The following is a 12,689-nucleotide window of genomic DNA, read 5'->3' as shown; positions in this document are numbered from 1 at the left end:
TCAGATCGGTACCAAGCGTTGTACGTCGATAGAGTATCAACCAAAACACCGATTTGGTTCGTGGTACGTGCTGTCATCTAGTAGAACATGCGTAAACGGTTTTTAAAAGGAACACCAAAACTACGAAGCAGAGGAAAAGCGTGTCTGTGAAGATGGCTCTGAGCGCTATGGGACTTAACATCTATGGTCATCAGTCCCCTAGAACTTAGAACTACTTAAACCTAACTAACCTAAGGACATCACACAACACCCAGTCATCACGAGGTAGAGAAAATCCCTGACCCCGCCGGGAATCGAACCCGGGAACCCGGGCGCGGGAAGCGAGAACGCTACCGCACGACCACGAGCTGCGGACGTCTGTGAAGAAATGTTTCGCAGATCCCGCGTTGGTGGGTGGGTACAGCTTAGGGTCGTCGTATCAAAAGTCCTACTTTCGAAACCCACTGATTCCATTTTTTTTAAATTTGTTTACGCGTGAAACTGTTACAAGGGAGAACGTTTTCCTGACATCTAAAAGTACTTTTCGGAGTTTGTAGTAATGTTCTTTTGCCAGTCTGCTTTCACTTCGTTAGTTGAAAGTAGCAAACATACGTAGCACGGCTATACAGAAGGGCGTGTTGTTCTGTCGGACATGACCGAGAGAACAGACACCACTCATGATGAAGCAGCTAGTCCATTTGTAGTTTCACAGAATAAACGTGAACAATCGGAACAGTAGAATAAAGAAACAACTTCATGATTCGTGCCGAATTATTAATAGTGCGTGTAACACTTTAGCACATAATACAGTAAAAAAAATTGACGCCATTGGGATTTGAACGTCAGAAACCTGTGTACGATGATCTAGCGCTCTGCAAACTTTCCCACCGATGCTATAGTTTCAGTTACTCACAGTTTTGCTTTTGCTTCGCTCTGTAGTTACTTTTGTTTAACGATTACGCTCGTACTGCTGGACGACAGCTCCTACTACGAACTAAATCGGAGCTTGATACTCTGTCGACATACAACGTTTGGTGTGAGTGTCCGACGTTTGGAGGTTTGGGTGTCAGCCACACGGTCGACCTTCATCGTTGCCAAACTGCCACAAAAGTTACTCAGTTCACTTCCAGGTTCAAATGGTTCAAATGGCTCTGAACACTATGGGACTTAACATCTGTGGTCATCAGTCCCCTAGAACTTAGAACGACTTAAATCTAACTAACCAAAGGACATTACACACATCCATGCCCGAGGCAGGATTCGAACCTGCGAGCATAGCGGTCGCGCGGTTCCAGACTGAAGCGTTTAGAACCGCTCGGCCACCGCGGACGGCTCACTTCCTGGTTCTTGTTAGACTTTGTTTCTTGGTATGTTTGGATCCCGAATGATGGGTCTGGCACTTTTATTTCGTATTTCGTAACACATGATAGCCACATAAACAATACGCACTCGTGAGGATGCTAATATATTACACACGTTTCATACGCAGCACTGACCAAACACTATTGGATATTTGCCCAAAAGACGTGATTCAGAGTTACATATACAGTTATCGTAACCACAGAGATCAGCTTACATTAGATAAGTTTCGCACGACATTGCGTCAGGCCCAATTCTTGTAGGCTGCAATTCATCGTTACCACTGGGTCTCATAGTCGTAAATGTCAGTGCTTAACCCAATGTTGTGCATAGCACAATGGTTGGCTTATAAACCTAACGCGTGCTAGGTCGTAAGTTGCAATCACGTCAAATATTGCTATTTTTTCGTTTTTAAACCTAATGGAAAGAGTATGATCGTGATTTTATTCAGGTAATTGGTTTATATGTATTTTTTATTTAGAGTACTATGAATCGTCATCTTCATTACCGTATTTTCATCCTACTACTCCTTTTTCGTTTGGAATCTGCCTGTGTCGCCTATCGTCGGCAACGAAGTGCAACGATGACCGCCCATCGGTTGGTAACGCGGCAGCTCGTGTGGCCAGTGTGAGGATACTTCCAGGTAATCAGCGATAGCGAGAAACGGAATTCTTTCTGGCTTAAGTCTGCGCGTAGAGGTTAGCTTTAACCGCCGTGAACAAAGCGATCGTGATCTGAGTTCTGCCGCAGAATGTTGACCGCCATTTTCTCGGATCCATTGCACATCACGGGGTTGTGGTTAGGTTAAGTCATCGGTCACTGAAAGTCGGCTGTCGACAGAGCATTCCGCATTTTCAGCATACCTCGCGGCGACCACTCCCAACATGACGCACTAACAGCATTTACCAAGAGACCCGCAGTGTTTGTGTGTCGCCCATACCGGAGCAATAGACGGCAGCCGCTGTAGCAGTACGGTGGCGGCAAATGACAGATGTGAACTATCTAGTAAATTTAATCGGACTATAGATCTAGAAAGCCGAGAACTGCCGGGAGACCGGTGTGTTGACCATATGCCTCTCCTACTGCTTCCGAATGACGCCATATCTATTTTTTTCTGTCGAACGTGGCCCAATGGTTAAGTGCCATACGATGAATACAAACGTATGGGATTTCATCTCCTGACCACTTCCAGGAGTCATCTCTTTTACCTATTGGTGTAAAAAAATTTTAAATTGTTCGTGGATCAAAGTCGACGTTAAACTATAACTCTATATCTGTCTGGGTAAGGTAGTTCAAAGTTAGGAGGAAGGCAAGAGCACAATCCAAAGGGATCGTGACTAGTAAACCACTGTGGTATTCAAGCTAACCATTCGGTTGATGGGAAATTTATTTAGGGGAAACACGGTAAACGAAGTGAAGCAAGTATGCTACCTTGGAAGCAAAATAAAGTATAACGGACAAAGCAAGGAGTATTTCAGAAGCAGACTGACACAGGCAAAGAATGTACGTCTGGAGAACAACTTTATGTAGAAGTGAAACATGGATTATGTGTGAACCAGAAGAGACAAGAGAGGTATATACGAGGAATGCTGACTAAGAGCAGGACTACAGGACTTGTTAAAGACATAAGAGCATAGTTGCAGTGGTGCTAGACGGAGCCATGGAGGGTAAAATTGTGCGAGGAGACAGAGACTGGAATATACCGACAAACAGTTTATGAGTAATAACGGATATAAGAGTGATTAGAAGAGTTAGGTGCAGGAGAAGAAGTCGTGGCGGGCTCTATCATACCAATCATAAGACTGATGATCTATATAAAAGAAAGAAAAAAAATGCACGTTCACATGGTATACGCTTCATCCCAGCGCATTGGTGTTGTAAAGACACATTTTTTACTATATAGGTTATTAGTCAATGTTCAAACAAATATCTTTTACTGATTTGACCTCTTACTTATTTTCAATAGCCCACAGTACTTCTTGACCGAGATAGTCGAAACAGGACAGCCTATAAACAAGATTTGTTCGAGCATTGGCTGATAACCATTAACCCGGCGGAATAGTCAAGACCGCAAACGCGCTCACGGTTGGAATACGGGAATGGGGAGCCAGCCCGGGATCGACACCGTCCCGCGGGACGATGGTTAGAGAGCCGGCCAGCGTTGATGTGGCTTTCAGGCGGTTTTTCACTACGTGAATACTGGGATGGTACCCACGTCTTGTCTCAGACATGATAAATATTAGTTTGGTGCATGGGGTCGTAGCGGTTTTGTTCTACATGTTGATATTCTGGTTGATATGGTTTTATTTATCGATTGTCGTTTTCTAATTGTAGTTCACTGTTGCCGTTTTGTCATATGAAGGCAGTGAATGGAGCTGTGGACGCTAGAAATTTGAGTGCGAAGTGGAGGAACCGGAACATTTCCGAATGCTTTTCTGTTTGAGTTCAGCAGATGGGTCACAGCGGCGTAGGCAGCCAGAAACATTTGAGCGTGTACGGGGATAATGCCATTGTACAGAGCAGGGCAAGGAAATGGTATCCTTCATTTTCAATAGGATAGTTTTGAGTTAAGTGAATCTCCACGTTCAGAACGACCTTCAGGGATGATAAAGTTCTTTTGAACGCATTAATCCACAATGATTGACAGCAGTATACTCGAGAAGTGGTAAATGTGATGAACTCTGATCATACCACAATCGTGGGACATTTATCTGCAATGGGTAGGGTTCAAAAATCGGTGTACGGGTACCGCACGCTCAAAGCCAAAATCACACAAATAAGCGGGTGCTTTAGCTGCCTATCTCCTTGCTCGTCATCAAGTGGTTCGTGAACAACACCAAACACTTCTATCCTGTGTCATTACTAGTGACGAGAAATTGTGCCGCCTTTATATCGACTTGAGGTAAAGAAAGGAATGACGAAGCCCACACAAAGTAGCATCTCCCCGTACAAAGACTTTCGTCCATCCATATTTGCAGAACACCTACGAGAAAATCACCACAAACCAACAATAAAAAACACCTCCTAACCACGCAAGAAAATTACCACATACAGAAAACCAAAGCAGAGGGGAAATTCCTGTTGAATGACCAAGTACACATGCCAAGCAATTCGTTATTTACACTAATAGATAAAATAATAGAATAACGTTCGCAAAAAGTATTATATATTAATAATGTCCAACATAATAATAATAGAACACAACATCTTTACACTCACTCATCCATGAACCCCTCCACAGAATACTGAAACGAAAAGTCAAATCAGCTGTCACCAAAGTCTTCAACAACTCGCTAACAGCCAGTACAAAAAAAAAAAAAAATAAATAAAAAAAATAAAAAAAATAAAAAAATAAAAAAAATAAAGCACTCGTCGGCTCTATCCTCCTCTCCCTTTCACTCATACACACACACGGTATAAACATCAAAAATAGAAGTTAGTCTCGAACATATACTTCGTTAGGTGGGTAACAAATAGATAAACATACCAAAGAAGATGAAACACGTAATGGAGTCGCAATATTTACCTTGTGAAAAACAGTGTAGGACGAAATATTTGTATCGGGCGACAAAAGAAAAATAGTCCACCGCAAAAAAAGAGTGAGAAATATGGTGAACAATGTGTGGGAGGCGAGAACACAAAGATGTGATTATAACGCAGTGATAAAAGTGGTATTGCGACCTCCGGACCAGATGTGAGGAAACGCAGATCAGCAAATCGTAAGTAATTACTTTTTTTACAAAAAAATCGCGAAGTGAACTGCTTAATAATCTAAAACTAACAAAGCCGTATCGTTATCGATCCCACTGATGATACCTTAGAATAGGAGAAGGACGAAACGCGTATGGGATAAAGAAAGTAACTAGCAGCAGGAAAAGGCAGTTTTATTTACAAAACAAGTATGTACGAAAGATATTGTTGTATACCTGGTGGAACAGCGTCGGTACAGTGTTTGCTTACCCGAGGTGTAACAATCACTGCTGACATTTATGGCCAGCAACCGGCAGTCTTGCAGACGCATTCCGAGAACAAGGAGCAGGAAGACTGCGTGCAGTGATGCTGCACCAAGATAACCCCTGCCCGCATTCTGCTAGACTGACAAGAAACACTATGCAGGAGTTCGGTTGGGAAGTAATTCCGCGCCCACCTTATTCATCTGATCTTGCGCCCTCAGGTCTTCATCTTTTCCGCTGTCTGTCGAACAGCCTTCAAGGAAATTCCTTTACGGGTAAAAATGCGCTCGGAACATGACTCGACGACCTCTTCACCTCAAAGCCACCTGATTTCTAGAGTCATGGAGTCTAAAAGTTACCACAGCGTTGGTAGAATGTCGTAAATAGTGAAGGAGAATATGTTACTGATGACTAAAGTGTCTGTTGTGTTTATTAGTTGTATTTTTAACTTAGAGAGAAATGCTACGATCCTATGGACCAAACCAATAAAAACTTCGAAAATGTTATCACAGTTGACCATGACATCTACACTAAATGCAGGCAGATAGGGTACACAGATTTATTCTCGGAGAATGTGATGGCTTGAGGAACGGTATCCGTCCACGAAATGCCACTATCACTGACAAAAAGGACATATTTGAATGCGAACCCTGTAGAGAAATGGGGAGGCCAAATGGAAAAGAAGAGAATAATCGTTATATACAATTTTAATGAACTCACGAACGATCTGAGTGAACAACACAGCAAACGACAGATTTTTTCTAAATCAAGTAAAAGTAGGTACTGATAGGGCAAGATTTAGCGTTCCCTTCGTCTGACCTGTGGTGGACTTATCAACTTTGGATCATTTGCAAACATGCAACAAACAGAAACTGTATTGTTTAAAACTAAAACTTTTTAGCTTGTATCCGCAAGCAGTCAGGATAGTTTGTAGATATCGTGTTGGTACTCACCTTCGAGGATGGTGTCCATGGTGCGGCGGTAGATGGAGGTACGCAGGTAGTGCACGGCGGGCATGAAGAATACTTCCTCGGGCCGTTCGGGCAGGAAGTAGACCACCAGCTCCGAGTTAGCGGGGATCGTCTTCACCACCTCGTACATGGGCTCCCCTGTGGACGAAACCCACAGCCATACTCCGCTTTTCTGCAGCCAGTACTTCGCATTTATATCACACGTGTTTCCCATCAAAGTGTCAGCCTAAGGTAACTTGACAAGTCCGGTAAAAAGAACCCCGACACAGTTTTTATTTTTATTTTTTTATGCATGATCCTCTCAGATTCTCATTTTCTTTATCCTATTCGAGTAATTTTGTCAAGCTTTGCAAGATATTTGGCTATTTAGCCGAATTTTTCGTACGATGAACATAACTTCAGACAACATATAATTTTGGAATCAGAAAACACGTATGTGATGTGCGTACGGGTTTGACGCAACCTTGGTACTGTTTAGGACCAGAAGACGAAGACGAAACACTCTGTTCGTATATGGCTCAAAGTATTGCGGGGATCTATTTCTTTAATAGGAATTCATTGGCCTTCGGTTTATGGCCATTCAAGCCATCTCAGTAATGGAAAGACTATACGATTGTGTAATGGAGACGACAAGGAAGTAAGGATAACAAAACACCCAGTTACCTAGTGGAGAAAATCTTCGACCCGGCCAGATATCGAACCCGGGTCCCTTCGACTGGTAATCTGCCACAGTGACCTCGCAGCTACTGAAGCGAACTTGTGGACGTCTTTGAGTGCATATACGAATAAAAATGTAAATGGAAAAATTACTCCAGTGGTTACAGGTTCCTTTTTATGTCACGTTTACAACACAGACTCTTTGTAAACAATGAACTGATGCACAATAATTGCTTACTTGAGTGTTAGCAAAATGTATGTGATGCGAAAACGACAGAAGAAAAGGCGGCTGTAACCAATGAATGTATTTTCACACTTATTTTTTCTTTGACGGTTGCAACAAAAGACATCTACAAAATGTTGAGCCTTGTACTAAAAGAGTATTTTGTTTATGTCTTCTGCTACTAGTTACAGGCACAGGTTACGCCAAAATCGCATTTATGACACAATGATGTCACATTAAATCGCATAAATCCACCTCATAATGAAGTGTTAAAACTCTGAAACGCGTAGGCTGGTTGCAGTACACTTGTAGTCTCAGCTGATATCAATAGGAGTTACGGTAAAAACGTAACGGCTATTCAGCGTATTTAAACATTTCACTAAACTGAAACTTTTACGGTTTACAATTTGTATTTGTACTTTTTGCACTGTCCAACAAAAAAGTGAAGCACAGTGCGGGACCGGAGGCGGGGGAGAGGGGAGGGGGGAGGTATGGAGAAGGAAAAGATGAAAAACTCCACGGTTATTTGTTCCTATTTCAGTGATTACAAAACCGAGTTCAGTTAAGGAATTTGGCAGTGTGAGCCCAATTATCAACATGCTGTTGCACCCATAGTGGTCTCGGCGCATCCACTGATTCGGTTGGGTCTCTTAAAGCCTTCGTATCCTCTCCTGGTCCGACGCATCTGTCGGGGGCAGATCTGGGGATCTTGCAGATCTCAGGAGTGTCTCAACATGACGCAGAACATACAGACACGTTCTAGAGGGAGACAACTAGCATTGTACTGTTGAAAAACGGAACCACGATCCTATTGCTTGAGAGGTAACGCATCAGGACGCAGGACATCTCTGACTTTGCGTTGTCCCGTCGTAGTTCCCTCACTCACTATAGCCTTAACCTGAAGTCATACCCGATGTCTGCCAACGCACGCTTGGAGTAACACCTCTGAGCCTCTCCAAAACATTGTAACATTGGGACACCTCTCCAAGTCGCCGTCATATCGGCCGTGGTTATTCAGGTAGCGCAGAGCTGCCAGTCACCGCTGACCACGTTGTGACGCCGTTCACCAACAGTCCATGCATCCCTGTCACGGCATCACTCCAAACGTAGAAGTTTGTACACGTTGTGTCGCCGTTCACCAACAGTCCATGCATCCCTGTCACGGCATCACTCTAAACGCAGAAGTTGGTACCAACTTCCAGTATTCTGGAATATTTGTGGGTCAGGGACTTCTGTGAAGCAGCACAACGAAAAACAAGTACAAAGCTGCAAATTTTCAGTGAAGGGTTAGTTTCTGGCAGAGACCGATTTTCAGATCATAGCAACATAGTCGAAGATGTGAAAACCATGTCAAAAACGTGCATCTAACAGTGACAGCGTAATCTGTACGCTCTGTAGATGTTCACTGCACATTTTTGACACGTTTTCACATATTCTGAAATACAATTTTTGACAATGTTATGATGATTTCAAACTGGGTCTCGGCCAGAAACTAGTCATCGAGTGAATAAACAAAAAGTAAAATTTGCAACTCTGGACTAGTTTTTCGCTGTACTTGTGCAGAATTGTGTGTTTTGGTGTTAAAAGCAGCCCGTGCATCGCACTGTAATTGCCCAGTCCGTCTGCTGTTAGTCTCCAATAATGGTGCGGGATGACACAAAAAAAGTTGAATAGTCTCCGTTACTTGTTTTCGGATGGCAGCCGCAGGTGTTATGGGGCTACCATGTGCATAGTGCACAATACGTCAAGCCTCCCTTGCAGTCGAGGCGTGGTCGAGTGGACCATTGACGACGAGTACGTCTGCCTTCACGCTCTCAAGCAGTACAACATCGGACCACTGTCTCGTTAGCATACCCCTCAAAGCTGAATGTAGCAGGATTCGAGCAGCGGCCAAATGGAGTCCCACAGTGAGTTCGCTTTCAAACTCTGTCAGGTTTCGATAACGCTGTCTCACACCAGTATGCGACATCTCCGTGTCTTTCACAGTACTCAATCAATATCTGGTGCTGTTCGCAGCCCTTGTATATCCCACCTGACCTGGTAACAGCACTAATACACTCGGGTAGACTTTCTACCTGTCACAGAGAATCGGAACTCTAATCGTTTACATCCTTCACGTGTAAAAAGTTACATTGACATTCGACGTCTCTCTGGGTGCTCCCATTTTGTCAGGCAGTGTAGTATACGAGGTGCGACAATAAAGTAATGAGACTGATTTTCTTTGCAAGATGTGGCAACCCTGCACGCTTGTGTTGGCACAATATCTTTGATCTTGGTGTATAAGCTGCTTCTAGTCCAAGCGGCACATCAATGCAACTGCTCAGTCGTGAGTTGTGCTGTAATGAGTTAACACGTGTTTGTCTCTCTCGTCACGGAAATGGAACCGCATAATATTGCGCAACGGTATGCCATTTCTTTTTGCATTAAATCGGGTGAAAAAGCGACGAAACTTACGGTAAGCTTCAGAAGGCTTTTGGAGAGGAGGTTATGTCAAGAGCTCAAGTTTTCAGTTGGCATAAAATGTTTAGTGAAGGCAGAACGAATGTTGAAGATGAAGACAGCAGTGGACGACCATCAACCTCACGGACTTCTTTGATTCCAAGGGAATTGTTCATAAAGAGTGGGTGCCTCCTGGACAAACAGTTAACTATTATTACTACAAAGAAATTTTAGAAAGACTTCCTAAAAGAGTTCTTCGTGTCCGTGCCAACATTGCTGATAATTGGCTTCTGCATCACGATAATGCGCCATCCCATTACTGCTCTGTCACTACAGCAATTTTTAACCTCAAAACAAATTTCAGTACCACCACAGCCACCTTATTCACCAGATATCGTTCCGTGCGACTTTTTTCTTTTTCCAAGAGTCATAACGGCGGTCAAGGGACACCCTTTTCAAACAACACAAGATGTCCAAAAAGCTGTGACGAGGGTCTTGGAGGATATTACAGAAAATGAGTTCCAGAAATGTTACCATCAATGGCAGAAGGGCTGCAAAAAGTGTGTGCAGTCAGAAGGGAACTAATTTGAAGGAGACAACACTAAATTTGACCAAAACGTAAGCAACATTTTGTTCTTTCAGATCAGTCTCGTTACTTTTTTCTCGCACCTCCTAGAGTTGTTTCAAACAGCTTACTTGTAAAAGATTAGCTGTCTCGCTTTTTATTTACCCTTCCCATTTCTCTACACAAGATGATGTCAACCGCATTATTTGACGCCGAGAAATGTTTCATTGGGTTGAAGCATTATCATTTTTCTTAGAGAGAGTTTTCATTTATCTAACGAGTAAAATGACTTTGACTTTCAACAACGATTACATCTTAGAATTATCACACGAAACCAGGTTCTGGAGTCCATATGTTGTCGCATGACAATTACCGCACCGATAAAGTTGTCAAAGGTTTGCGATGATGGCGCCACGCGTTAGCGCTATGCTGGACCTACCTTTGATCTTGGTGCCGATGAGGTTGACGTCTTCCGTGTACTCGTGGACGGCGCGTAGGAAACGTACCCAGTTGCAGTGGCGGACACGCCGCCTGTCCACTTCTGTGATCTCGTCGTAACAGCCAAACCGGTGTCGGATCTGCAACAAAGAGACGAAGGAACGCTTAGCCGACAGCAGTTCTCATGGAGAACACTTTCATTTAAAAACATTCTTGTGATACGTGAAGTACAAAAGAGTTCTTTGCAGTAGGTACGCACTGCACTTTCGCAAATCATATCAGATGAAACAGACCATGGTTGTTCGTTGGGCATCCCGGACTGACCTGGACCAAACGTTTTCATGCACCACATCTAGCTCTTTCACGTGCACAATATCTGAAGACATCTCCGTTATGTGACTTACCAGATCAATTACGGTGCTGACAAGAGCGCCCTCATTACTACACGAGAACTAAGTTAACCCGCATAAAGGAGAAGACTGGTCGTTTGAGGGCGCTGTATATAGCATGGAAATACCAGAAAGCATAGAATCGAAGCGCCTGAGATGTACTACTACAGAAGGCTGTTGGAAGTTAGTCATAAGATAAGGAGTCAGAATGTTCTTCGCAGAACTGGCGAAGAAATGAACATTTGAGAAACTCTGACAAGAAGAAAGGACAGGATGGTAGCTAAACCAGTCAGTGGATAAATAACATAAAAGAACAGTGTGGTGTAGAACTGTTACCAGGGGGCCATGTAACACTCCTACGCTGACGTAAGTCAAGACATTTATTTGGTGTATATTTGATAATCGGACATATGGTGTCGATGCAGAAAGATAGACACGGAGATGTCAGAATATGGTGGTAAGTAGTTGTCGTTTTTCGACGGGCCCACCACCATTCGGAGAACGAAGTTGCCCGATCTGATGAATGTGATCTCTCCAACGTATCTACAATGAATCATGTACCGTTTGCAGCCATTTAACTCGGCGCAAGAACAGTGGTCGTAAAAGGATGACAAGCCTTTTCGATGACTGTCGGTTTCAAACCAACAGAAATCACCTCTGCTAGTGAAAGCAGGACCATATCGTTCACTTTCTGAGCGAACACTATGAAAGGAAATACTTGCAGTGATCATGTGTAGTCGGGTATCCAGCAAAAGGTCATCTGTCGCAGCTTCACAGAAAGCTGCATCTCTCCAAAGGCCCAAACAACTTAGAACAACGCTGTGGCTGACTGAAGGTGTGTTATATTCTTCAACGCGTCGCGACTTTGTCCCTTTTCGAATGGTGCAGAGCTTCGAGTGCACCGACGTCCCAAAACTTTTTTGTAATCTTTCCGAGGCAGTATACTCTCTCGTAAAAACAGAAGTTTTATGGATTCATGGCTTTACACACAGCTGATTTGTATCATGCTTAATAGACAGAACGCAAAAAGTTCTACTGAATAATGCAAACAGGGTTTGATGGGCAGAAAATTTTACTGAATGGGAATAATCACAAAGGGAGTCCTACAGGTTTCAAATATGGGTCCACCCATATTCGTTACACGTGTTAATTGCATTCCACTTAACATTCAAAAGCAGAACTGTTAACCGGTGCAGACAATACTAGTGTTGAAATAAATCCCACTGGAGATAAAGTAACAGAAGAGAACATAAAAGATGTTTTCCAAAGAATTATTAAATGGCGTTCACTACATAAACTTTTCCCAAATTTTGAAAAAACGTACTTTAATCGGTTATGTGCAGCAAATAGAGATATACCAACAACTGGTGGAGTACATGAGCAGGCGTCAGTAAACAGGGTCGAATGCTCCAAACATTTAGATGTACATACTGATGAGACGCTGAACAGGAAGAAGCATATTACTGAGCTTTTCAAACAATTAAGTGCGGCCACTTTTGCACTTCGTATAATTCCTAATCTTGCAAGCAAAAGAATAAAACTCCTGACATATTTTGCATATTTACACTCAATAATGTGTTATGAAATAATTTTATGGGGTAACTCACCACTTAGAAAGTATTGATTGACCAAAAGGAAGCAGTGGGAATAATATATGGTGTTCAGCATAGACGTCATGTAGGCACATCTTTAGCGAGCTAGGCATTTTAACTGCTC

The 12,689-nt window shown here is 43.0% G+C and overlaps 1 protein-coding gene across 1 annotated transcript in view; it reads right to left on the bottom strand.

Annotated features, from left to right (window-relative positions):
• The window catches only part of LOC124619494 (zinc finger and SCAN domain-containing protein 22-like), a 745,754-nt gene that overhangs the window by 309,881 nt on the left and 423,184 nt on the right, over positions 1-12,689 (bottom strand). Inside the window, exons 2-3 of the mRNA XM_047145908.1 lie at positions 10,586-10,724; positions 6,245-6,400 (exon numbers count right to left, since the gene is read on the bottom strand). Of these exons, the coding sequence (XP_047001864.1) occupies positions 6,245-6,400; positions 10,586-10,724 (295 nt within the window). The remainder of the gene's footprint in view (positions 1-6,244; positions 6,401-10,585; positions 10,725-12,689) is intronic.

Source organism: Schistocerca americana, chromosome 6, assembly GCF_021461395.2.
Source record: "Schistocerca americana isolate TAMUIC-IGC-003095 chromosome 6, iqSchAmer2.1, whole genome shotgun sequence".
NCBI classification, from domain to species: domain Eukaryota; kingdom Metazoa; phylum Arthropoda; class Insecta; order Orthoptera; family Acrididae; genus Schistocerca; species Schistocerca americana.
Note: the sequence above shows the minus strand (reverse complement) of the source record. Positions and strands in the feature narration are given on the sequence as shown.